General features: G+C 51.7%; 1 protein-coding gene and 1 long non-coding RNA gene across 12 annotated transcripts in view; one reads left to right on the top strand and one right to left on the bottom strand.

The window, feature by feature from the left end:
* Nucleotides 1-26,244, bottom strand: part of DNMBP (dynamin binding protein) — a 33,584-nt gene extending 7,340 nt beyond the window's left edge. Inside the window, exons 1-6 of one of the 11 annotated variants that reach the window (XM_064662995.1) lie at nt 19,438-25,914; nt 19,153-19,317; nt 17,528-17,706; nt 15,173-15,295; nt 12,685-14,619; nt 126-313 (exon numbers count right to left, since the gene is read on the bottom strand). In XM_064662995.1, coding sequence (XP_064519065.1) covers nt 126-313; nt 12,685-14,619; nt 15,173-15,295; nt 17,528-17,672 — 2,391 coding nt within the window. In that variant the 5' untranslated portion in view covers nt 17,673-17,706; nt 19,153-19,317; nt 19,438-25,914. Of the gene's footprint in view, nt 1-125; nt 314-570; nt 592-634; nt 1,041-4,520; nt 5,168-8,558; nt 9,914-12,684; nt 14,620-15,172; nt 15,296-17,527; nt 17,707-19,152; nt 25,916-26,166 lie in introns of those variants that run through there. The other 10 variants (XM_064662996.1, XM_064662997.1, XM_064662999.1 and 7 more) reach the window with 10 other exon arrangements.
* On the top strand, nt 755-3,651 carry LOC135418107 (uncharacterized). The gene is made up of 2 exons (XR_010432317.1): nt 755-2,013; nt 2,379-3,651. It is a non-coding gene; the product is annotated as an uncharacterized LOC135418107 (long non-coding RNA).
* Nucleotides 26,245-27,328: the final 1,084 nt, after the last annotated feature.

Genomic DNA, 27,328 nt, shown 5'->3' with positions numbered 1-27,328 from the left:
ATAGCTTGAATTTCCTTTATAGGTTTCCATGCTGCTTGCTTGCCTCTGAGAACAAAATGGACTCAATATCCTCACCCCAATCCTCCAGTGCTGCACCACAGCTTGCCCTCCCTCCCAGCTCCTACCTGTGCCTGCTGCAGGGGCACCATGATTCTCTCCACACACATCTCCAGGTCTCTGATATAGTCCCGCTCTGTCTGGAGCAGTTCCTCGATAACCTTGGACCTCTTCTCCAGCATCCTTTGCTCTGCACTCTCAGTGGCAGCCCAGGATGTCTCCAGGGATGGTGTCTGGGAGGACAGGAGAGTCATCTCTGCAAGACAGACGAGCAAGATCAGCATGCTCCAACAAAGATGCAAGGACAGGAGACAAACAGCATCTGAACTGTGAACACAAGTAACCTATGCGACTGACAAACATCAGTGCCGAGAGACCAAGAATGTCCATCCACGGGCCTTTCCAGAGCTGCCACCCACGGGGCAGCAGGGAGCTCCGGCCTGCTCCACAGCCCACCCTCGCAGCACAAGGAACACTGCAATGCCCCGGCTTTGACGGCCGCAGGCAACAAACCTGCTCCAGACGGTCCCCCGATGCCGGCCGGGCCCAGACTCCTCTCCCACCCTCGCTCTCTCACTCTGCGGCTTCAGGAAGCTCCGCGGGGCTGAGCAGACACGGAGGGGAGCCCCCGGTTCCCAGGTGGACAATGGCGGCCGCCCCCCTCTCTCAGGCCTGGAACAGGGTCTCCATTCCGCAGCCCCCAGGCATTTCCATGGGAATGGCCGCACGGGGCCCCGGGCACCCACAATGGTGCTGTCGCCGGCAAAGCCCGGAGCTGGAGCGCGGCCAGGGCGCGGGGCCGGGCCGCCCCCGGCCCTGGGTGCCTGCAGGGCCCGGAGCTGGGCCGCCCTCCTCGGCCCCGTCCACACACCCGCAGCCGCCTCTCCTCCTGGTTTTCTGTCCCACCTGCGGCTCCAGGCCGGCCCAGCCCCCTCGGTTTTCATTGAGACATTTTATCCCCCCGCAGATTCCTGGGCCCCAGCCGCCCCCTGCCCCACCTGCCTGCTTTTGAAAGCATGTGCCCTCTGGCCGAAACCACAGCCACAGCGTTCCCACCGCCACCTCCCCAGCCCGGGGGAGCCCCTCTCCCTCACCTCCCTGGGACATCCCTCCGGGGCAGGGTCTGGCCCAGGAACACTCAGGTCTCCCCCATTTCACGGCTGCTTTAGAGCACGGAGGCCCCCGAGCCACTCGCAGCAGCCCAGCCTGCCTCAGGTACCCCATTTAGTATCAATTGCTGATTTGACAAGTGCCTGTCCACTCCAGCCGTCTCCCACGGATCCCCAGCTGCTCGCTCTCAATGGGATTTTATTACAGTTGCAGACATGCCCCAACTCAGACATTTCTAAGAATGTTTTTGCAGGACTGGCACTTTCAGATCTCCCTCTCCCTGACCTCTCTGGTGACAGCCTCAGGCAACGGGGGCTCAGCCTGGGAGACTCCCAGGGACACCCACCAGGGCTTGAGACTTTATCCTGGTACCAAAGCACCCACGGTGAACAGCCCCAAGAGACCCCCATGCTCCCAGCCACTTCTGCCCAGGTGCTGGGCAGGCTGCAGGCAGACCCCAGCCTTGCCCTGCGGGGTGATGGCAGTAACCAGCATGGGAAATTGCTGCCTCAGCCCAAGCACCCTGCCCACTGCTCAGCCAGGCTGGCCTTTTCACACTGAAACGATCTGGGAAAGAAGAGACCCAAGCTGAGATGAGACACTGACTCAACCCATAATTATCTGAAACCATCGCCAGCCCTTTCAGCCCTTCCCATTGCAGAGCAGCATCGACAAGCAGAAACCACGAGCATCAGCATCAAATATCAAGTTGTCACAGCTACCTGGGCTGAGGACAAACTGATGTGCCGCTCTGCAGAAAGAACAACATCAAAATCGTTCCCATTTCCAGCCACAGCAAATGAGAAACCCAGCTGAAAGACTCAGAAGATGCCCTCGATGTAGGAGGTAAGATACCTGTCTCTGTAAGCTGCGCCTCTGCTGCCCTGCCGTGAAATCTAGCCTGGGGAGAGGCAAAACGGCTAGCTCAACAGAGGAGGATTTAGTGACACAGCCAGCACTACATTTAGAAGGCAATCATTGGGAAGAGAAAGCCTCACTGATTCCTACTGGCAAGTATCCTTAAGAGTACCCCCATCAGAGCCAAACTGCATAAGGGAAAAGGCTGATTTCAGCTAAGTCAATAGCTGTCTTGGCTTGTTTCCACCAGTCCCTGATGATAAACTTTATCAACTCAAAAGCAGCAGGAATCCCTCCAAGGAGGGTCTGGGAGCAGCCGCTGGGTTTAACATTTGCTGTTTGCATTTCCACAGCATCTGCAAAGCCTCAGTGGCAGACCAGGCCCTGCTGTGCAAGGTCCTCTACAAACACTCACAGGGATATCCTGCCGGAGACACAGCACTTGGAGCCTGAACAGGCAGAAAAACCTACAGGAGGGACAACAAAACATCAAGATAATAACAGTCAGCAGGTCTCAGTGGCTCAGAGAGTTAAGGAAATAACAACAAATGAGTTATTTTAAAGAAATATATATATTTTTTAAGGAACGGCATTTGTTTTCAGGGAGAGCAAGCTCAAGTGGGAAAGCAACCTGGAAGAAACAGGAAGGTGTTAATTTGCAATGCAAACAGGTGTGTGAAACCCAGAGGAGGTGGGAGGGCGAGATGATACTACTGCATGGGGTGGGCTGGGAAGAATCTTGAAAATGAAAACCAGCCAGAATAACAGCTGGAAATGACCCATGCATCTTGCCATATGCTATGATGGACATGATTGTAAAACCCTTTCAATTATATTTTCTGTGTCCTGCCATTTCATGCCCCAAGAAAACAAATAAAGTGTCACAGCATTTGGGAAGATAAATGGAAAGGATTATATTTGCCTTGGTCAAAGAATAGGACTTCGTATTTATATGCAGGCAAAATGCCACCAGATGAAGCTTTTTACAGGACACCTCAGGAGCTTACTGTACCACCAAACAACCCTGCTGTACTCCCAGCCTTAGCTATAGCTGAATTGCAGTCACACCATGTGTCTGGCTCCAGCTCACCAAAACAGAGCTGGGGATGTCCAGCACTGCTGGCAAACACAGCAGCTCCCCACGCTCCACCAGGCGAACCCCAGGCGAGTAAATCTAGATCAGGCCCTTACAGAAAGTGCCCAGCGGCAAGGATTCAGACAACACTCGTGAGATTGCCAGCTCCATGACACCCTTCTTCGGCAAGTCTCAAGTCCCTGCCTATGGGAGGGAAATTAAAGCCTTCCCTGCACAGATTTTAAGCTCACAGTAGTCATCAGCTCAGCTTGGCTGACCTGGCATAATGCTGGGTACTAGTTCTACTCACACTGTATCAGTATTTGCATTATTTTGAAAACTCATACTAATTAATTCTCCTCTGGTCTTCCTGGTCTTTCTGAATATTTCAAAATTCATTCAAAACCAAGGCTACATTGCAGTCAAGTATCTTAGGACTTTTGCAGTTTATCACTAGTCTAGCATCCTCCTTCAGCAATGAACTCAAAAGTCCTGCTTCTTTCCAAACACTCGTAGTTCAAAATTTTCAAATACAGAATTTATTTTTAACATTTGGCTCTTCTATCTGACCAACATGTATAACTTCGTATTTGTTTCTGATGCGTTTAAAAACTCTCACTTCTTGTATTTCATACCACCTCTGTTGCTTGTCATCAATTTATTTTTTCCTGTTTGTCACACACTCTTGTATGTCTAATAGTAGTTTTCCCTAAATGAGGCTTATTAAGAATTTATCTAAACCCACCAATTTCACAGATGTGAAATTGGTTTTGGTCATCTAGTAAATCTAGTAAATGTATTTTGAACACAGCTCCATTTTACTTCACAGATTTTCTATTTAAATGTTACCTTTCAATTTGAGTCATCATGCCCATCAATTTTGAAGGCATTAAGACCACAGCTAGAACAGACTCTATTAGTCTGCAGGAATGCGACTGGTATTTCTAATGAAGCCACCGAATTCCGATCCAGTGACAAATTCAAGTTTACCCATGACACAGTTGCCAAATGGACATTTAGAAATACATTTCCAAAAACAATGTTCTCAATCATGATTTTCAGAGGCTCAGATTTTGTTCTCTTGTAGGTTTTGCTCTGTAATTTGCCTCTCTAAATTCAAACCTCCTAACAACATCATTTTCTCTATCCCCTTTGGCAAATTTGCGGCACGTCCTTGGCTCTCCAGAATGGTTTGATGGTCTGCGACAGCCTCCCAGGAGCACCTGCTTTTGAGCTTTCCTAGTACGCCTGCAGAGCCTTGAGAGATTCAACACTAGCTCACCCTGGAAATGAAGTGTCAAGCTGGAGCACATTCCCACTTCTGCCCTTCCCGTGGAAGCTGTGATTTTCTATCACAATCACAGGGCTCCCCCGAAGGTCTGCATCGCCCCCCAGCTGCTCCTTCCTCGTCAGGGCTCACCTGCCAGCATCCCCCGTGGCTCGGCGCAGCCTCGCAGGGCGCACACGCTGCTAAGGCGATCCGCACAGTCTGCGGAGGGACGCGCCGCCCATCCGCACCGGGTCGGCGAGCAGGAACCTCCGTAGGAGATGCACCCAGCCCCGAGGCAAGCCCAGCCCCAGGTTCACAGCTCAGCAGAGTCAAGCAGTGAGTCAGGACAAAACAAACCAGCTGCAAATATTTGAAGTATGTGGAGGCCAGGAGGGGAGGAGCCGCTGCCGATCATGAGAGGGGAGGCGATGAAACTAGGGCAGGGAATAATTAATCTGAGCAAAAGGCTAAACTCGCTGCCAGGAGCAGGATCTGGCTGGGGTGGAAACTCTTACTCTGGACACTGGTAATATGCCAGCGAGCTGAACAGGAACAGAATGGGGATGCTTTCCCAGGGCCACTGGAATGGCTTGATGCCAGACTTACAGCCTGCTTGGTGGGGATGTTTCTACGTCAGGTAAGATCACAGCCATCACCCCAAACAGCCTGTGGTTGCCCAGACAGTCCCACGGCATTCAGTGTGAACAGGGGATGATCCCAACCCATGACACAGAAAACAGTGTAGTAGTATGATGGTGTACAAAGAGCTAACCTAAAACTGAGGCAGGGCATCAATGAAAGTGTGAGCAAAAACACTGATGGAAAAAAGAATGAAAGCTGAAAGTTCTTTAAAAGGATGTTTTAAATACATAATCCAAAAAACATCAAGAGAACAGTATTGATGAAAAATTTGTCCTGCATTCATGCTTCAATAAAGGCAGCAAATATAAATTAATGAACATAGAATACCACATAATAGACACTAGACACACCAGGAACTCTGAAGTACAGAAAAATTCTAAAAGAAAGATATAAAGAAAAATCCATGGATGATAGAATTAAGAATTCAGTTTTGTTTTTTTAAATGAGGAAATAAAATGCTACTTTATAATAGACTTATTTCCATCCAGGACAAAAAAAAAAAACCCTTACAATGACACAATCCCACAAGTAAGCAGATATGATAAAATTTTTGTAAGCCTAGCAAAAAAGTAGAATTATGCAATAAATATTCTGTTTATTTCTTTCTATAAAACAAAAAGAAGACCTTGCTAACTGGTACCTTGAAAACTCACTGCCAGTAGAGACTATCCAGAAAAGAGGGCATTTCTAATCAGGTTCTCCAGAGACTGTATTTAGTTAATCCTACAAAAGATTTAAAGTAAATGGAAAATCACTGCTGTCATGTAGAGAACTGAGCATCAATTCAACAGGATCACAAATAAAGATGAGGCATATGAGTCACTGAGTGATCCAAGGTACCCTGAATAAGATGGAATTGTTCAAACCAAGGAGGTTTAATGCAGACAAATGCATTAATGTATTAATGGGGACAAGAAACACAGCCACACACAGGACTGTATTCTGGGGAGTAATTCTTTTGCTTGGCCAGCCAAAACTCATCAGGAGTTTTCCAAGTGCTGCACAGGAGCACAGCAAGGTAAATGGTGCAAGCAAGTGCTGACACCCACCCAGAATGTGAAGTTCACTGTTTTTAAAGAGTCTGAACTGACAAATCAGTGAGCATCAGGAAGAATAAACACTGAGAGGTCTTCCTGTGAGTCTTTGACATGAGTATTTTAAGACTCTATTCACTGCAAAGAACTGAAGACTAAAAAATTACTTAATTACAGTACCTGCCTCAGAAGAATATCCCTCAACTAAAAAGCTCTAATTTAGTAGAAAAAGGTTGGAGTTCAGAGCTGAAATGCAACACATTAGCATGTAAAACCTTTAAGAGTGATGGTGACTAAGCAGCAAAACTATGACAGGGTTCTCCTTCTGTTGATGTGTCAGGCAGACACATCTGAGTCTCATCCCAGAACAGGTGCTCTAACCAAGTAGCTGTCACCAGGTTACACCATAGAGAAATCTGTAAGAAGTGTGATAATCCCACTTGCAGAAAAGATCATCCCTACTGGTCTGGAAGTGTTCAAGGCCAGGCTGGATGGGGAGTTGGGCAACATGATCTAGTGGGTGGCATCTCTGCCCATGGCAGGGGCGTTGGAACTAGATGATCTTTAAGGTCCATTCCAACCCAAGCTACTCTATGATTCTATGATCTCTCACTGGGGCTTTCAAGTCCTAAATTCTGTTAACTGTGGATGGAGGGGGAACCTGTGAGAGAAGTGGACAGCATTAGAAAAGGTGCCTGCAGCACAGACAGAGGGAAAACCAGAGCTGACTTTTTCCTGCCAGGTGGGCAGGAGGCTGTCTGCTGCCAAGCACAATGGGAGGTCTTTTGGGGAGGCTCCCGGGTGCTGGTGGGGTCTTACATTGAGGCAGCTGCATCAACAAAGCATTACATGCCAAGAAGGGCTGTTGCTGGTCCAGCACTGTGCCCTAGCAGGGCAGGAGGACAAATGTAACAGACAACTGCAGCCAGAAACAGGCCACAGGATGAACATAAGAGTATTTCAAATACCTAGAGCCCTTTCCCTCCTTCCCTGCTGTGGGATACTGGCGCTGATGGCAAGGGCATCCTGCCCTGCGCCTCTCACAGCCCCCGAGACAACTACAGTGGGGAAAAATTCAACAACCCTCAAAAGGGAAGACTTTCACTCAGCATTGCTGAGTCCCTTCAACTCTAGCAGAAGCTGGACAGGCCAGCACTGCTCCAGCCTCCTAAGGCTTTCTGGACTGCGTCCCACCCCACTCCCTGGCCCCTCCTGGCTCCCCTGCTGCCCTTTGGACATCTTGGCACTGCAAAGCCTCTCCCTTCCCTCACCCTGGGGACACAGCTGAGCAAAGTCCCACCCTAACAGAGTGGCCTGAGAGTGCAGAAACGCAGCCACCGGAGCCTGCTTAATCAAAAGGCTTAATCTCCAAAGGACAGACTTCATGTTAAGGCAAAGGCAGTCATAGCCTCCAGCTTTGCCAACTCTTTGGCCATTGCACGGTTTTCCTCCGCATTTCATTCCCACTTCACAGAGAGTTCACACACACAGCTACTGCAGACAGACACTGGCAGAAAAGGCACGTAAACAAACAGGTTTCAGACACACAGCTGCCCAACAGGGAACCCTGTCCATCAAGAAGGGCTCCTTTAGTCCCTCTGCCCAGACCTTAACACCTTGTTGCCACTTCCCCAACACACACTAATATTCTTGCAAGAACAAGCCAAGCTGCACAAAGCTGTCTGCAGCTGACTCTGTCCCAGCCACAGCATCAATGGAATGATTTTGCCCATGCCAAGACAGCTCAGGCCTTTCACTTTGGTATTTCTCCAGCTCCAGAGTGCTGGTTGATGGGACTGGAGACCTGCGGATGGCTTGGGGACCCAGGACATGGAACTGCTGTAGCACAGGCAAGGGAACACTGCAGTAGCGAGGGGCTGGCGATGCAGGGGATTCCCAAATGTGACAGCCCCCCAACATGCAGGTACCTCAATGTCCTGCCCATGTGCATTACACAACTACAAGTACTTGCTCTCTGCTTATGTCTGAGTGCTACACCAACTTCCTCTACGTCCTGCTTCGTGCTGGCTGTGATCAGCTGCCATACTCACGCTCTGAGCCAGGAATTGGTTCCTAAACATCAAATCTGTTCACGATGGGTTATAAAAGTAAAACAGGCAGCGGGAATAACCCCAGCACCCCACCCTTTCCCACATGAGGAACCTCCTCAGGACCCTGAGAGACTAGACAAAAGAACAGGGCCACAAGTTTTAGGGTGTACCTAAAACACTGGGAGCACAGATGGAGGAGAAAGAGAAAGGACAGCAGCAAGTCTGTATTGCCTGTGCTTCCCTCCCACCTGGGCCTCTGTGAAATCCCCTTGCAGGGCAGATCAGCGATTGTGCAGAGGGGTAATGACCATGATGCTCATTTCAGCAAGTCCCAGGGAGAAGCCTTCCCATGAGAGGTCAGTGCTGGCCACTCCCACCTGTGTCAGAGTCCTGGTGCTGCCCCAGTGCCAGGGCAGAGCACAGGCACACCCAAGGCAATTGCCCACTATTTCCCCGTGTACCTTGCTTTTTCTTCCTGGTCTGCACAAACTCTGAGTGCCGCAGGGCACTGGGAGCCGTCCGTCTGTAGAAGCTGTTTCGCTGCAGCACAGAGCCCACCCTGTTTGTGTCCTCGGCCTCCTGCTCCCAGTCCTGGCTCCAGTCCGGCCGGCCCGTGCGTACCCTCGAGCGCTCTGCTCCACTGCTGCTCTTGGCCGGCATCCCAGGCCCTGAGGCTGCTCCTTCCAGCTCCCCACAGCCATTGGAGTCAATGTCCCACATCTCGAACTGTGTGTAGCAGGTACCTGACCCCAGGCTCACACTACTGTCTAAGGACCTGCCTGCCAAAGCAGGAACTTCACAACCTCTGTCCAGACTGCTGCGGTCTATGACATGGCCTTTGGGCTGCCTGTGCCGTTCAATGTCTTCTTGGTCTACCTGGTCTCCGATACCTACACACTGCCTTTCCTGATCTCTATATGCCCCAGAGCCTCCATCCTCTCTATACCACCTTTCCCCTTCCCTATATACTTGATTGCCTCTGTCCTCTCTATACTGCCTTCTTCTCTCCCTATACTCCCCAGAGTCCCTCTCTTGCCTATACCCCCTTTCCTTCTTCCTATAATGTCTTTCATCCTCACTGTAGTCCTGATACCACCTTCCCCTCTCCCCATGGCCTTCAGGGCCTCTATCGCCTCCATACTGCCTTCCCCCCTCCCTGTACTGCCCAGGTACTCTGTCCTCTCTGCTCCGCCCTTCTCTTATCTCAGAACTGCAGTTTCTGTATTGAATGTCCTCCTTCTCATATGCCCTGTAGTTTCTACCCTCTGTATCCTGGCTTTTGCCTTCCCAAGCACCATCTGCTCTCCTGCAGCCCATGTACTGCACATCTCCCTTCCAAAAACCTCCACAGTCTACATTCATGCTCCGTTGGTCCACAGAGAAGCCCTCTCCTCTCCTGTAACTGTCCCAGCCACCATCTGCTCCCTGGCTGCCTGGGTACTGCCTCCTTGTCGCCCTGGGTCTGTCACTGCAGCCAGCCTCCCTGCGCAGCGCAGCCACCCCAGCTACGTCCTCTCTCCGTATGGCACAAGAGTCCTCATATTCCCAGCTGAGGAGTCGCCGTTCCTGTCTCGGATCTTCCATGCAGTGTTTCGACCCAGGATAAGAGCACATAGTCCTGCGGGGTATGGAGCAGGGGCTAACTCCCCTCACTGTCTGCTCCCTGAGCCCAAGCCCGGGCTGACGCTGTTTCTCCGCTCTGCTCCAGTGCTCCCGTCCCAAGTGAAATGCAGGTGCTGCTTCCTGAAACCAGTCAGCAAGGGTAGGAGGAGGCGCAGGCCCAATCACTGCCAGCCCTGGCCTCCTCCACCTGCTGCCCAAAGTAATCAGTAACCAGCCCCGAGGAGGGAAGCCGAGGCTGGGCAGGCTCTCGCTGCCCAAACCGGCTCCGCGGCTTTGCCAAAGCCTCTCCTCAGGCAGCTCAGAGGCAAGGAAGAGGAGGGCACTGGAGCAGGCAGAGGCCCTGCCCCAGATCAATGTCCTCAGGGAAGGGAAACAGACCGTGTGTGAGACTGCAGGAAGCCACAAACCAGAGATGGGATACCAGGTCTCCTTCCACTGCCTTCACATTCCTAATGGTGTGGAGGCTAAACAACGCGGTCTAGAAGAGGCTGGGCTCTGCTCCACACCTCACAGGGGCAAACTGAGGCCTTCAGGCTGCCCCTGGCTCAAACCTGATGCTGAACCCATCCTTTTCCCAGTCCTCACCCACAGTCACTGGAAGATCAGGAGAGGAGCTGCTGCCTGCAAGACAGAGCCCCCCCAGTAGTGCCTACACAGTGCCGTGCAGCCACAGCTGCCTGGTTCCCTGCTCCAGGGTGAACAGCTGCTCTACCTGCTGACAGGAACAGCCTTGAAGGGATTACCTGGCTTATGGAGTTCAGTGCCAACACAAAATATAAATTTTCAGGAGGCTACAGAAACACGCAGTCTAGTAACACCTCTCACTGCAGGGCACACCATATTCCCAGTTTTCCATGCCAAATGCAGAGCTCCTATAAGAGACCAACAATGCCCTACATGCCCTAGACAGAAAGCATGGGAGTCCATGGATGTCATCCATGTCTCAGGTTTTTTCAACACTTGTTAGGAATGCACAGCCCATGCTCTGTGCTGGTAGAAGACAACAATAAAACCTATGGACTCTCCTACTCCAACTGCAGGAGGGCAAGCGCTAATCCTGCCCAAGACAGGCGAACCCCCAGTGTGCACAAAGACACACCAAAGAAGCAATGTGACAATTTTAAACATGTGTTGTAGAAAACCACATACTTTCTATATGGGGTTTGGTTCTATATCCCAAAGGATAGGCTGGATTCCCCCAAGACTACATCAGCCCTGCTTTGGTTGCTGGTCAAAGCTTAGTGAAAGCTTTTCTCCCACCAGTGTGCCTCCATGTTCCCCTAACAATGGCAAGGCAGAGGTCACGCCTCAGGCATGGCACAAACTCATTTTCCTGAGCTGATGCAAAACCCTGTTACTGATCTGGCCTGCTGCACTAGAGCTGGGCTAGGAAGCCCGAGACATGCTCTCTGGCTATACTCAGATGTGGCAGGAAGGATGTGACAACGCTTAGGTAGAAAACATCTTTATCACAGGACCAGAGAGGTTACTTACAAATCCTCAGGTCTCTTTGAACTGGTGAAAAATCCTCTAGGACTACTGAGGGGATACTAACTTGAGCATGTCTCAGGATAGTGCATTAGTTCTTGCTTAAAACTTCCAGTTTCAGGAACCAACAGGGCACAGGTTTTACAGGATCTGTCCTCTGCCAGGAAGCACTAGGATGGTAAGAGAAGTTTCCCAGGAAGATCCATTCCATTAGAAAAATTCCCTTGAGATTCAGCCTAGAGTTTTCTCTTCCTACCTTCAAGTTATTTCGTCGTCTCATATCCTCTAAGCCTCCTTCCAAGCGTCCCTCTTGCACACCGCTGATGTGGAGGCCGTTTGTCACCCTATTTTCCTGGTGCACCTGAATCTGCCTTCATTCCCATGTGCTCTGCATCAGACACGATCGTGCAACAAAGTGCCTGGGCTTCCCAGCACTGATAAAGCAGTGGGCGGATGGAGGCAATGAAGTCAGAGTGAGTAATCCCCAGGCAGGAGCTGGCATTTCACTCCACCTCCTGAATGCAGTGCCCACATTTCCTGCACATCGTGGGTTTCAGTAACAGAACTGTGGTGTCAGAGCTCCTGGGAGAAGCTGGGGAAGGGACTGTGGGATAAAATGTATGTGGTCTCATCTTTATACTTTGTCTACTGTAATACCAAGTGTAACATAATTAACAGCACTGATCTTTACATGGCATCTTTGGGTTTCAGAGGCCAAACGTGCTGATATAATCATCGCAAATTTCTCTTCCCTGACTAATTTTTTGGGGCTTCATGGACAAAAGTTATCTTTCCAGCTAAAGATTTGCCACAATTTAAAGCTCTTTGTTGCTGTTACCAACAGCACAGTGTCATTTTCCTATCTAGGACTGCATGGATGGCAGAAGCACAGGGTCAGGCTTTACTTTTTGCCCACTAATCCATCACACTCCCAGGCCAGGTTCAGTCCCCTTCTGTGCATCCACTCTGATCTGAGTGACAAGGCCCCACAGGTCTGTATCACCACCAGAACAGAAACCACAGAAAACTCAGTGCCCTGACAGGCTGATGGCAGTCACACCACAGACATCAACTCAAATCTCAACTGCAGGACCACTAGCAAAGCCACTCTGAAGCTGCTGCTCACTCCCCTACAGCTAAGAGGGGATGAGGCAGGGAGGTTGAAACTGCAGCAGCTCTGCTTTTGCTTAATAGCAAGGATATACTGGGAAGGAATCAGATGAAGGCTCTGGACGGATGGTGGGGCCAGAAGAGGAGATGGGAGAGTTGAAAGGAAAAGTGGGTGGGGAAGACCGGGGCAAAGGGATGTTCAGAGAAAGACACTGATTCTCCAAAGCAAAATCGTGATGATTTGACTGCTTACAAAATTACCAGGAATTAAAGAAGGGTATAAAAGACTGGTTTCAATAGTGTCTCTAAACAGCAGGGGCAGCTGTCCCCCTGAAGAACCCCCATCCCATGCTGCTGTAGACTCACCTCTCAGCTCCTGCAGCTCCATGCTGAGGCTCTCAATGTTGGAGTCACAGAATTCAAGGTTTTCCATGGTCTCTGCTCTCACCAGCTCATCCTGCTGCTCCTCCAGCATCAGGCTTAGTTCAGCACGGGTCTTGCCATAAGCTTCCAAGTCTCGCTCTACCTCTCCAATCCTAGTCAGCAGAATGGAGCAGGGGGAAGCTGACCCTGCCTGTGTCAAGTCCTCACGTCCCTCCTCCACCCGCTGCTCTGGGGTGCTGGGCTGAAGCTGTGCAGGGGCCACATTTTTCTGCTGGTTGCCTGATGGAGGCCGGGGTGCAGGCCGGGAGGGCTTGACCGAGAAGGACAGAGACCTGCCTTTGGATGTTTGGCCACCCAGCGTGTGCACAGGGGTTGTTGCAAGGCTGGGCCGAGGAGGGGGTGGCCTCAGGGCCCTCCTCCTCTCTGTCTGCCTGGAGTGGGGGACAGACACAGGAGACCCCCGGACAATGTCCTTCTCAGAGCTGTAGTCCAAGATAGAGAAATGACGGGAGACTTTGTTCTGCTCAGCACTGGTGCTTGACAGACTCTTCTCAAACTGTGCCAGCTGCTCCGTCAGTTTGGAGTCAAGGTCTGTGCAGCTGTCCCCCTGCACTGCAAGTGGGCAGCACTCCCCCCAGCTCCCAGCCCATGTGTCCAGGCCCACCTGGGCAGCTCCTGAGCTGGAGGAACAGGGCTTGGACTTCTCCTGTTGACTGTCCATCCAGTTGTCTAGATCCTGGGTGCTGCTCTGGATCTCCTGGGGCTGGGATGCTGCCCAGCTGTTAGAAGATGAAATTGCCTGGCTCCTGTAAGGATCTTGGGGGATGTGGGAAGCCTGCAAGGGCACAGCGGGACTGTCTCTATCATGCTCGAGCAGAGCGTGACATTCTGATTTTCCTGGGGAGGCTGAAATGGTTCCCCCAGGCTCCAACTCACCTGCTTGGCCAGGCCTGTTGCTCTGTGGAGGAGGCAGCTGAGCAGAGAGGAGAAGGCCATTGACGGTCTTCATGCAGGCAGAGGGAAGGGAGTCCACTGGGCCTTTGGGATGTAGCCCTTGGTGTCCTGTGCTGGGAAAGGCCTGATGCTGTCTCAAGTCAGTTGCAACAGGACCCTCTGACCTCCCCACCTTGTGAGACAAAATGGTGGCAGGCTCAGGGTGTGCAGCCTCTTCCTTTTCCCTGCCATCTTTCCCTAGCAAAGGAAGAGCTTCAGAGCAGGTGTTTTCTGGGTCTTGACGGATGGACAATCCACAGCTGTCTCCACCTTGCAGATTCCCAGCACACACCTTTACCCTGCAAGCCTCAGAGGCTTCCAGCCTCACAAATCTGTGTGGAAAGATGCCACGTTTTCCTCTCAGCTCCCCCTCCAGCCAGCCATCCTCCAGAACGCCAACAATCCGAATCCTGTCACCCACATCGAAATCCAGTTCCTTGGACTCCATGGCTTGGAACTGATAGAGGGCAACACCGTAAGTGTTCCCTGGCTCCTCGTCCTCCTTGGGGGGCATCTCCACTGTCCCATTGGTGTCACAAGTCCCAGTGGGCTCTGGATCCACTGAGGTTCCTGGTGCTCGCAGAGGAGTAAGCAGTTCCACAAAACCTTCTGGAAAAATGCCTCTGCAGCCTCTGAGCTCACCTTCAAACCAGCCAGGCTCTGGGACACCAACAATGTTGATTACATCCCCTTCCCTGAAGTCCAGTTCCTCCTCTAGCTGAGCAGACAGGTCCATCAGGGCCCGGGCTTGGCCCAGTGAATAGGCAGGCACCTCCAGGAGAGTGCTCTGGGACAGCTGACGTCTCCGAACTGAAAGGCACAGCTCCCGCACACATGATGAGGGGAAAAAGCCCTTGGAACCCCAGCTGCTCCGGCCCTGGAGCCAGCTGGAGGCCAGGGACCCCCCCAGGATCACCAGGTCTCCTGCAGAGAATGACAAACACCAGTTCAAAACTGCTCTCATTATTGCTTCCTACCTCTTATTCTTGCCTTCCTGTGACCCTCCTGGCTGTGGGTGAGGTCTGGCACTCTGCGAGAGCACAGCGCATGCTGGGGATGCACATGAGAACAGGATGGGGTAAGGCATGAAGTATCAGCAGCCTCTTGCACACACATGTAAGATACACAGTTTTGGCTGCAAAGACACGAAGGTGCATTAAAGCTTTGATTTCTCCCCCAAATGCAAGTCTAAGATTTGGGTATTGGAGGTCAGTTAAAAGGCAGCTGTAAATTTACTGTGATAGGCGACTCCAGCTTCTGGAGTTTCATGAGTAATGATAGATCATGAGAAACTGGTATCAGAGTGGCAGAGGCCCAGAAGTTCGTGGTGGATTTGACAAGACCCATGTCATGAGGTACTAGGAAGTTCACCTCTCTCTTCTGTCACTCTAGGCAGGATGCTGTGACTAGGTTCATCTGTCTGGAAGGACAGATGAGGCTTAAGAGCTGCAGATCAAAAGAAGGGAATGGAGATTACCTCTCTGCAATGATAAGCTCCCTGGCTCTTGAGATGTGAAGTCATTGGTACAAACAAGCAGTTTTTCTCCCTGCTTCAAAGGAGGAATATCCACAGGTTCAACAAAGCTGCTAGGAAACTGCCCTAAAAGGAGAAGCAGTTGTCAGCAATGAGTCTTTCCTGTAGCCCACCACTACCTCCACCCTCCTTCCAGATTTTGGGATCTATTTATCTCCTGCTAAAGGAAAATACTCATTTATCCTGGGTGCCTCAATAGCATGGTGGAAGAGAAATGAGTTTGGGAGTCAGGAATTCCTGAGGTTTTAAATGCTTATGAACTGACAGAGAACAAAAAGCTTTCTGCCCTCAGATCACTCCAGGCAACCAACACACTGTGTTCATCACCGGGACTGTGCCATCAGCATGGAGCTTCTGGGAACAGACATACTAGGTTTTTTCTGCTTTTACTGCTTCTTTCCCAACTCAGATCCAGATGAGAACGAAGAGATCCACAGTGCTGGATGCTGTTTTCTGACTGGGCATATCCACCTGGTGCTCCTGCCTCTATAAGGCTTGGCCCCCGTGCAGCCTCAGCACAGAAGTCAAGCCACCACACTGAGGATGGCCAAATCGGTGAGTCACAGGCTCTGTCACAGCTTCACCACTGCTGAGACTCCAGGGACCTTCCCCACATTGTCACTCTGTGCACCTGTTTCACCATGGCTCCCACTGCTGGATGCCCAGCTATTCTGAACAGGCCCCAGCCAGGCGGGGCAGAGCACACTTGTTGGCCATCACAGGATACCACTCAGCTACTAATTTCAGTCCTGGAGAACAGGACATGGCAGAGCCCACTGCAAAGGCCACTAAATTCACTCATTCCTATATAATGTGATGGAGTATGGGCTAGTAGCACTTCCAGCATTCCTTCTTACTGATCCAGTATTTTTTAATAAAACCTGGAAACATCATATCTTAGACATCCAGAGCTTAGCACTGGCTTTAGGCAGTTTGACATCCACCAGCCTCAGCTGCTTCCTTCACAGTTTTAACCAGTTCTACCTCTTTTTCCATGTCTTAGTTTCCTGCTCTATGGAAACAACATAATGCTGCTGGAAAGGAAGTCATGGAGTTACAGTAATTATTCCACACTAATTATTCCAGAGTAATGAATATTAAGCACCTTCACAGCTTCTATTCAAAAGTGCTTTTCCAATCCCCTACAATTTCAGCTTAGAAAGCTGGGTAGAAAACTACAACAGCTGTTCCAAGAGAAAGCAGGAATGCAAGTGGGTTTTGAATTAAAGGTCATTAAAAACCATTCCGTTTGACTTCAGCACTCTTTTTTATCTTTGAGCTACGAAACACATCTGTTTACTATTCCTTAATAGCTTCATCTGCTTGAGAACAACCTCACCACTGGAAGACAAAACTGTGGTAAGAACTGCAGATGTAATTTTTGCCCAGTGACTTTGGCAGCAGCAGCAGGATCAGGCACATTCGTTCAATGTCATTTATCAGCGACATGTAGCACAGGAGAGGAGTCCTCTCCAACTTTGCTCCTGTCCATTTTTGTTTTAGACAGTTTGTCAGGAGAGCTCAGACTGCTGCTACAATAGCAGCTCCATCTCTACAGGCAGAGATGAAACTCCAGTCCCATCCTCCTGCTGAAGACAGAGGCAGGCTTACGATTTGAAGTGGCCTGGTTTTCCTCTCCCTGAGAGCTCACACATCCTCTTAACATCAGTATTAAGATGATAAAATGCTGCCTAAACAGACTCTGTTTCACGATGAGAATTTTGCTGCTTCAGAAGTTTCTCACACCCCTCCAAAAGTTTGAGACTTGCACACTACTTCAGGCACACACATACTGATGGCAGTTTGTGCAGGAAAATGCTTTGAAGCGGAAAGGAGGAAGTGGGGCTGAGTCAGAGGACTTGGGGGGACACATGGACTCTATTGCTGCATCTCCAACTGACTTGACCTGACAAGGTCACTTGGATGCGGATCCATTTCCAGTCTCAGTGCATCTGTTTCCCGTCACTCCTTCCACTGCCACGGCAGGTCAGCACACAAAGTAGCCAGGAAATGGGCTGTCTCACCACAGAGAATGGAACAACCAGTATTGTGAAGCTCTCGTCTTCTCAAGAACTGACCCTTCACTAATCTCTCTCAAAAAACAATAAACAAGCTGTCTGAATAGTTGAGGCAAAGCTGGCAGGCAACCTGCACCCTCAGTCCCAATCAAAGTCCCATGAAAGATTTAGTAAATCAAATCAGGTTCTGCACAGTGCTGGCCAAGGGAAGGGGTGCTCATGGAGTGGATGTTTAGGTGACACATGTATGGATCCAGGTGCAGACACTTCAAGCTCTTACCTGTGACACCTTCCTTCTTGCCAAGGAGCCAGAACTCGTCCACCACGGCCAACACCTCGATGACATCTCCCACGAAGAGGGGCAGCTCTTCAGAGACACTGGGACAGAAATCAAAGACTGCCCGTACCACGGAGCCAGCCTCCATCGCGCAGGGTCTGAAGGTGGATCAGTGCCTAAGGCTGAGACAGTGAGAAGTTTTTTAGCAGCCAGAAACACCTGAAATTATCACATATATGCTCAGAAAGTAAAACCCTCACCATATGCTGCAGGATCCAAGGCTCTCCAGCAATGCAGCCCCTGTGGTCTAAGCTGCCTTGCCCAGCCCCTTTGGCTATCTCTGTAGTGCCACGTATTTGTGCTGCAAGGGGGGGGGAGAAGCAGCAAGAAATTTGGAAGTGAATTCCCATCAGGAAGGAAGCAAGAGGAGGGGAGGAAACTCAGCATTTCCCTGACATACAGTGCAGGGCTCTGAGCCCGCCAGGGGCGGGTGAGCAGACAGCACCATCCACTTGCATGTCCCACCACACATGCTCTGGCAGGATGGGCACAGGAATCCTCCTCCCCATGCCATCAGTCAGGGCCACAGGAACCACATGCTGAAGCAGTGTCACACTTTTGGCCCAGCAAGAGAAGAGGCACAAAGTCCACTGAGGCCACTCATGCCACTATCCTCTTCCCCACTCGTGAACTCTTCCCATCCCCACCTGGGCTGACCCTGCCTGAGCATCCTCAGACCTGACTGGAAATATCCCTTCTGCCTTCTAGGTACCAGGCTCAGTTATCCCCTGGGAGGCATCACCATGGTTCTTGGCAGAAGCCAAGCTGAGATGAGGGTACAGACCCTGTCCAAGGCTCTGGAAGCCAAGGCTGAAACTCGCTTGGCAGGAGACCTGAGGGCAGGCAAAGACCTCCTCAATCAAGGGCTATGTCCTGAATTTCCTTTTCCTCCAGAAGTGGCTGCTGAACCAGGCTCCTGTATCATTTCTGATTTTCAGCCTCACCATCAAGGCAATACATTGCACCAGGGCAGCAGCAGTCCTGCAGCTTAAGCTGCTCGTTCACCTCCTCCCAGATTCCTTGGAATGGGAACTGAGAAATTCATCCATCCAAAGCAACCAGGAACTTTAAGATTATTCTTCAACATCAACACCTCAGGCTAGTGAGTGCTTGCCTTCACTTCCTGTCCCACTGCAATTACAGGCACAGGATGGCGCAGCAAACACCTCTCCGAGGTGCTTCCAGAGCCCTGTCCTCTGTGACACTGGGATGTCAGCATCTTCCCCATCAGTCCCCTTGGCACAGGCTGCTTTCCTCCCACATCACAAGCAGAGTCCCTGCTCAGTCCATTTGGACCCAAATTCCCTACAATGAGACCCAATGTCCTCCCTTCTCAAAGCGCCTCTAAGTGCACAGTGAACGATCACACTCCAAGCACTGCCCAGTCGGTGATACCCGTCCCTTGGGCAGCACAGCTTATCAAATAACCCCGCCCACCTAACAGCATAAAGAGCACAGTGACAACACAACAAAACACACAGGGTCCCCAGGGACCCCATTTCTCCATATAGGGACCCCATTTCTCCATATAGGGACCCCATTTCTCCATAGAGTCACACACAGCCCACCTGAGCCCTGGAGAGTCAGGAAGAGGGGAAGCTAACACAGAGAAGAGAAAACATCTCTGCTGATGAGGTGCAGCCAACTTCCAGTGAGAGTGCCAGTGGGGGATCCAGCCAGGGAAAGGCTTTCTGCTGACGGGACCACTCTGTTTATCCAGTCCGACTCACCTCCTGGGAACAAAGCGGGTTTGTACTCAGCAGGAACAGCTTCCTCAGCATGTCTCTCCCCACCCCCATGCCATGCCCCTGCTGCAGCCAGCATGCTGTGCCCTGGCCCCTGGCCACCCTCACCTCTGCCGTCCCATCCGTTGCTCCTATTACTCTCCACTGCCTTCCCCACAGCACGTGGGCTCCTTGGGACACAGGCTGTCCCTTTGTCACCAGCTTTGTGCTGGCTGTACAAACAAAGAGCCCAATATCCAGCAGCCGACAGCACTCTGCCACCAAAAAGAGATGAATGGACTGGAGTGAATCAGGAGCACAAAGAGCTGCAGTTCAGGATAGCAGAAACCTACTGAGGCAGAAGGAGTAACAGTATTAAAAACATGACCATGTGGAGCAGGGGAAAAGATGGAAGAGCCATCAATTAGCTTGGAAATACTAAAGACAAGTAAGGATCCTTGGGTTGTTTGAGGTGGGGTGGCTGGGACATGCTGCTGCATGCTGGAAACAGGAGAGCAGCAGCAACAGGAGCAGCTGTAGCAGGCCCTTGCAGGCACCTGGGGCTGCTCTCCACCTCCCAGACAGGCTGCTGACTGAGCTCAGGGTCCTAGGAATCCTTGTCATACTCTGAATATTCAAACTACACAGCAGCACCGGACAAAGAGGGCACTACAGGTATAATTGCTGCCTCGGGGTAGTTTCTCCAGGAGCACATGATGGTACAGTAAGATTTCTTGCATTTCTTCTGTCAAAGGTGTAAGGTAAGAATGGGCTGAGGCACGCGAGGATTACGGCATGTGTGCTGCAGACCCAAACCCCGGCTTTGCTGCAGCCGCTGCGGCTGAGGATATGGCCCTCCCACTGGTCCTGCCCATGAGAACAGGAGTGTCACTTCCTTAACACACCTGCAGCTCTGGGGACTCATCATTAAAATGTGCAAGATTTTCCAACAAGACAGAAGATTGAGAGTGACAGGCAGGACTGCAATTGCTCCACCATGTATATATTAATTACGGTTATAATAAAACACTAATGTATTCATGTCAAAAGCATTCCCTGAGAGGCAGCTTGTAAGAAAGTGTGAAGTAACTTCTAAAACTGCCAAAAAAGAATCCCACCAGGCTCATGTTCCCTCAGCAGTACCAAGAAGAGCAGGATCACTCCCTGACTCCATCCAAGTCTAGACAGTATGCCCCTGTATTTGCAAGCAGTGAATCAGTCTTGTGGGGTTTGCTTGCTCCATGACAAGAATTGAACACAAAATATTATGTTTTCTGGGACCTTGGCCTCGTCTTACTCCATGCAGTGCTGTCTGCCAAATTTTCTACAAACCCCCACCTAGAGAAGGAAGCCTCCCAACATATTCCAGACTGGAAACTTACTGAGTCCAACTCTTCAGGCTAAATAGCGGGCCGAGCTTCTCCCAGATCCACCCTAGATGTGGTGAAAACAAACATTCAGCAACAGCTCACGAAGAGGCTCCAGAAGGAAGAGCAGATTGCAGGGAGAGCAGGGCTCCGTCTGTGATCCCCCGTGAGTCACGGTTCCTGACAGCTGGCCAAGCACCATCCCCTCTCACCTTAAGGATGGGTGATCCCTGCCTGCCAGAGGGAAGGAGGGAGGGCTCTGCCACAACTGAGCAAGCTCAGGGATTTCACGCTGGAGGAGGTCAGGACTGCGAGTCTGCCCCCACCCAGCAGCAGACCCGCATCCAAAGAGAGCCTCACTGTGAAAGTATGAAGTTGTGGCGCAGCAGCAAACTCACCCCGCTGAGAACACACGGGCTCTGTCTCGCTGCCTGATCCTGCACAAACCAGGTAACGTGTTCCTGGCACTCGACTGCAGCCTGCCTGGTGCTAAGCTCTGGGCCTGACACAAAAGCATTGTGCAGCAAGGCAGAGAGCAGATTCCCAGAGCATTAATCACCCCCACCAGCCTGCCTGCCTGCATGCTCAGCACACAGTAACATTACCTCCATGGAAGACTGCCTATCCCATTTTGCCATTATCTCTGGAGCGTGTCTGGTCCAGCATGGGCTGATGAAAGGAGGGGCTAGAACGAAATGACGGCTATTAACTCTGTTACAATACTGTTTTGAGACCTTAGGCACAGATTGGATCAAGTCACCACAGCCAAGAAAAGGCATCTGCACACAGACTGACAGCTTCTTGTATCCCTCCTCTCTTTTGCAGCTGAGATTGTGCAGGGTAAGAAATCTCAAACAACAGACTCGCCAGCATCACAAATAATGGTCAGGCACTTGTCACAGTACCAGATCACTTAGATGCTGAAGCAAGGATTTCAACCACTTAAGAGATAAGGCAGCAATGTGAAGAGATCATTTTAGGCTGATTACAAAAAGTATTAACAGCCCCAGAAAAAGGAGAGACCCAAACGGTTTGAAGACAGCTAATCCACTGGTATTCCCAAAGGGCTGCTCAGATCATGAGATAAAAAACAGTAACGGATGGATGCCACAAATTAGAAGCAAGGCAACCAAACTTAGCAGGTGCTATCACCACTTGTTTCCCCTCTCAATAAAACATTTCAGTTTCTCACTGAAGAAGCAGCACTGACTATGGTCAGTATGACAGCACCATAACTGAAAAACTAACGTTTCACCAACAGACCAAAATGTGCCGTGTGGGCTTCCACAGGCACACTGGATTTGCACAAGAGGGACAAGTGGATTTTTCTGCAGGTGTCTCAATCTCTTTAAAAATCTTACATCCTGCATGAGCAGTAGACCAGGAATGGGTCAGACTCACAGAAATGTACAAAAAACAAGCTTGTCACAGAATTATTAGAGAAATTAATATTAAAAATATTAAACAAATACTGCCAGTGATATTTTTTAAAAATGAAAATCCCCCTGCATTTCACCTACATCTTTTCATGCCTCTTTCCACTCATTATAGCTTAATGTCTGTTCACTGGAAACACAATCCACTCCCAGAGACAGAGACGCCCCTGAGCCCTGTTCAGTGCACCCTCAGGCTGCTGGATCTGGCTTTGACAAGAGATATGCTGCAGCTCTCACTGCACTCTTCAGGATCAATACACAGCACACAGTGGGAGGGAAACAGGAGTTACACTTGGCTTCACACACCATTGTGTCAAGAACAGAAGCTTACTAACTACATGCTGAGGCATTTCTACCTTTTTCCTCTGTTCCTCCTCATGTTCTCCAAATCTGGACAGCCCTCCTTCCCTTCTCCATACCCCACTGCATCTGCACAGCCTGCACAGTCCTCATCCATACTTCTAGGGTAGGACATTACCCGCACACCAGCATGCCCTGACAGCTCTTGCTGGCCTTCAGAGCTGTCGCCACATACAGTGACTCTCCCTGCTCAGAGCAGAACATGTTGCTCTGTAAAGCTCCCCGAAGTCTTGCATATTCCTGGGAGGAATAAACAATACCCTGTTGAGCCAAGCTGCCTGGGCCCCAGCTGGAGATGTTGCCAATGCAGGGACTGCAGCTCTGGCAAACTGCAGAGCTGACCCTATGAATCCCAACAACAGATGACACAACAAACAGGACAAAATCCCAACTAATGGTGTTGGGGAGAGGAGCCTTCTCCCACCAGGGAAATGCTGATTGCTGCAGCTTCTTGTTAGGACATGCTGCTTGTCTCAGCAGATCCCAAAGAGTCCCCCTGCTGAGCTTCACACAGTGGGAAACAAGAGATCTCTTCTGCACTCCACCTCCTAACCCCATATGGCTCCCAGGAGGAAAAGGAATCTCCTCACTTCAAAAACAAATAGCCTCTTTTGCTTTGTCTGTTACCTGATATACCAAACATCATTGAAATGAATTCATTTGGGTTCACCAAGCATTACAGAACCAGGACTACCAAGGGCAAAGGCTGCTTAAGCAAGCTCTGGCCTCCCACCACACATGTGGTGGTTTGGGGTATTTGCCATGGGAGCTCTGCCACGTACCACACAAGTCATTGAAACCACTGCTTCTCTCCAGCTGGGCTCTGGCTGTCACAGTGTTCTCACTGGCTCCATTTCAGGACGTGGCTGAAGGCAGGCTGGTGGTGTTTGTGGGGGATAAGTGTGGTGTGGGGAAGAAGAAAGAGGGGCTTGTGCTGGACCAGAAGGCAAGCAAATGAAAGTCATCTGGAAACTAGAACACAGCATCAATTTTTAATGCAAAGCAGAGCACCTTGCCACAACATGTGAGCAAGACGACTGTGATGGATATTTAATCTCTGGCACTGGGGACCTAAGCACGCAAAGACCAGAACACCAGCTTAGGTGACAAGGGTTTCCCCAAATTCTGTACGGAGTGGCTGCACACACCTTACAGACCCTGTTACCGAGTCCTGTCTTCTCTCACCCCAAGGTACACGGTTGTCTCTCTTGCCATTTTTTGTAGACAGACTAAAACAATACAACTTAAAAAAAGGAACAGAAAAAACCTCAAGAGCAGCACCACTTCTGTGCAGTACCCATGGCTGGGCTCCTGGGGGTAAGTAGTATACAATTACAAAATTAGTCATTACACTTTGAGCGCATCTAAAACAAGTTAAACTGGGGTACAAGTACATTCCTTAACACTGCAGCACTTGACTTTGCACCGTGAACAATATTCTTCAAGATAACTTTTGGACAGAAGCCCATTATGATGCATTGATTGCTGGGCAGGGAGTCCAGAAATCTGGAAATTATTCGAGTTTAACTTGGAAGCTGTGCTCTTAACCCTCCATCACTCCTGTTCTGCACTGCCTGTTATCTCTGAAGAACCTAAAGCCCCAGAAGGGACTCTGCTGATACCTGGACCCCTTCCTTTCAGAATTCCTAGGTGCTCCTGCAAAGGAAGCAATTTTATTTCCTAACAGAAAGGTTCTAAAAATAAGACAAAGTAAAAGCTGTGTCACTCAGGAGTGGGGTTGAGCAACCCTTAGAATGTGATTAGAAATATACTTTTGCTGGAGGATGAAGGGAAATTACCAGTTAAGGTAGCGAAGTGCTAAGGTAAGCACAACTCAGGCTGTCCCACGCGAGCTCATATCACCACTGTCACAAAGTCTGCCTGAACAGTCATCCACTGCAGGGACACCTCACCTGCACTCCGAACCCTGAGATGCCACGCAGCCACACCTCTCATGACAGCTAGCAGAGGTGGTGCCCTGCAAAGCTTTGAGCATCACTTTTTCCTCTGCCCTACTGCTCAGTTCCTCCTATCCTATTGCCATTTTAATAGTTCTTAAAAACTGTTGTACGCTTGTACTAGTTTTTAATGTCACTGCTAATTCTAAGAGGAGCAGCTGGAGAGAGAACCGAAACCTTTGGCCTTGGCAGAGCAGAGGATTTCACGAACAGAACAGCAGTGGCCAGCTCAGAGACGTGGGCATTACTGGCGCTACGGAGGGCCTCTCACACAAGCAGGACGCATTTAGACACTGCCCAGCACGACTCACAGCCAGAGTGAGTCAAGATGAGGGGGCTGATGGTGACGTCTTGCAGCACGGCACAGAGGCTGTATTTGGCAAAGCATCTGCAAAACTGCAAATTCTGTATCTATGAACTTTTTCAAACAGAGTGAGATAGAATCATGATGGAAGCAAAGGAAAGAATGGCAGAGGCAATGGCAAAGAGAGCCTTTTCAGAAGAAACTGAAGGTTATGGAATCATGACAAACCTCAAAACAGATGTTAATGCTTATGACACAACTAAAGGCTTCCTAGGTACTACGGCAAGGAGAACGAGATGTGAAAAGACAGAGGTGGGGGGAGTTCTTCAAACACCAGGAACAGCAGCAGAGGTGTTTGAACCCAGAGGCCAAATCACATCAAGGACAAGATCAGCTGAGGCACCAATTAGGGTCAGCAAAAGGTACAGCAAAGCAGCAGCAGCTGCCTCTCAACCTGTGCTGAGGGTGACCCAAGCCTCCATCCCCTAGCAAGGCCACTGGAGGAGGCACCTCCAGTTCATCTCTGTTAAAGTACAAGGCAACTGTCAGGTTGAGAGCTATGCAAGAGGGATTTGCATTTGCTGGAATGAAAACAAACAGGAAACTCTCTTAAGTTTCTCTTCTCAGGCTGGCTCAAACAGAGTGGATGGCCTTAGAAGAGGATGTGGGAAAGGCACAGGCTGCAGCCTGGAGTTTCTGCTATCTGTGTACCACTTGTACCACCTGTGCCACCCTTCACCGGTGCTACCACTCCAGGCTCCCTGCACTAGACCACTCTGGGACACCCACATTGTTTCTAAAGGGCAAGCTGCTCCCCTACAACCAGCTACCAGCCTGGGGGGTGGCCACCCGGGTTACCACTGCCTGCACAGACACGGCTTAAGAGACCACAATCCCAAGGGATGCAATATGCGGGGCAGAAGGGCGGTTCCCGCTGTGCCGCACAGCTGCTCCGTGCTGCCGAGGTGCCCAAAGTGCTCCCTGGGCAGCATGGGCGCTGCGGGATGGAGCCGGCGGGGCACGGCGAGCACACAGCTGGGCGCCCAGGGCTGGAGAGCCACACGGTGCCCAGCCCAGCTGCCGGGCGAGGAGAGCGCACCCACCCGAGCTTGCAGCACCCCCGAACCAGCGGCACCTCAGCCAGGGGCACCCGCCCCCCGGGCCGGCCAGCGCGGCCGGGGCAGCCCCGCGCACGCAGCAGCCCCCCGGGGCGGGCAGGGCCGCGGGCTCGGGCGGCCGAGCGGGTGCCGGTGCGGCGGGGGAGGCGGGGGCCGGGCCGCGCCGAGGCCCGGCGGAGACACAGGCCGGGCGGCCGCGGGGGCGCGCAGGGCGAGGGGAGCCGGGCGGGAGGCCGGCGGGGCAGCGGCCGGGCCGGGCGGCGGCAGCGGGCAGGGAGCGCCCGGCCACCCCCGGCCGCTCCAGCGGGTCCCTACCTTCTCCCGGCCCGCTCCGGGTGCCGCGGCCGCTCCGGCCCTGCGGGTCCCGCTCCCGCCTCCGCCCCCCCGCGGCCGCCCAGCCCCGCCCGGGCCCCGGCCGGCCCGGCCCCCAGCGCCCGCCCCGCCGCCCGGCCGCCTCCGCCCGGCCCGGCGTGGTGCCTCCAGGAGGCGGGGCTGCTCCGCAGGGCTGGCCCGCAGCCTGGCCAGCCCGGGGCCCGCGGGTGACGTGGGGACATCGTCCTTTTTGCAGCACCGCCCGGCCCCAGGCTGCGAGGCGTTTCCCCCACGGGGACAGCCCGGCGCGGGACACAGTGCCCAGCGTGGGTGCCAGGCGCCGGGACACGGGGTGCAGCCACCCCCGTATCCTCCAGGCTGGACGCGGCACCCGTGCGCCGTGCCAGGCTGCTGGCACAGCACCCGGGAGCCCGGTGCGGGGCACGGCAGGCAGCTGCCTGTGCAAACCCTCTTCCACTTCCCCACAGAGCGCTGCCGCCTCGAAGACACCACCGGGGCTCCCCTTCCCCGCTGTTGCCATCCCCTGGGAATCTCTCACTGCCTTGTTGGCCTCAGCTTTGGCAGCAGCTGACGAGTGGGTCTACACTGTCCATCTGGTGCAGGCTCAGCTTTGCTGCTAGCAGCTAGCTTGGCTGCTTAGATACACTGTAAGATCATGCCAGAGCACCAAGATGGAGAAAAATAGGTCCCCTGCAGAAATCCGTGGCAGGGAGGGCCAGATTGTGTATCACAGAAACAGAGTAGGGCACACTAAATACAGTAGGTCCTGCAATGGTTCTCCTGGCAGGCCAAAAAAAAAGCCTCCATGCCCCAAAGGACACCATCCCTCAGCAACCCACTGTAAAGCCCAGAGTCTCTCAGCCCCACCGAGTAGTTACCACCGTTTGGCACTTGTTTGTGCATTTAGTTACACTTCTCCATAGCAACCACATAGATCCAGCTTGACTTGCCACCAGGCAGGAGCGGGTGTGTGGAGCACGGTGCACCAACGCTCTCAGAGTCGTGTTGGTACGTGCCCAGGCTGGGCGCTGACTCCACGTCTGCTCTCCTGGGGGGGACCCACACTGCGGGCGTGGTGCGGTGACTTTGGCAGGGGGCCTGAAGCTGCACAGGGAACTGGGTGCTCTCTTCCTCGCAGGTATGG

Source organism: Pseudopipra pipra, chromosome 8, assembly GCF_036250125.1.
Source record: "Pseudopipra pipra isolate bDixPip1 chromosome 8, bDixPip1.hap1, whole genome shotgun sequence".
NCBI lineage: Eukaryota > Metazoa > Chordata > Aves > Passeriformes > Pipridae > Pseudopipra > Pseudopipra pipra.
The sequence above is the reverse complement of the archived record's forward strand: the minus strand, read 5'-3'. Positions and strand labels throughout refer to the sequence as shown.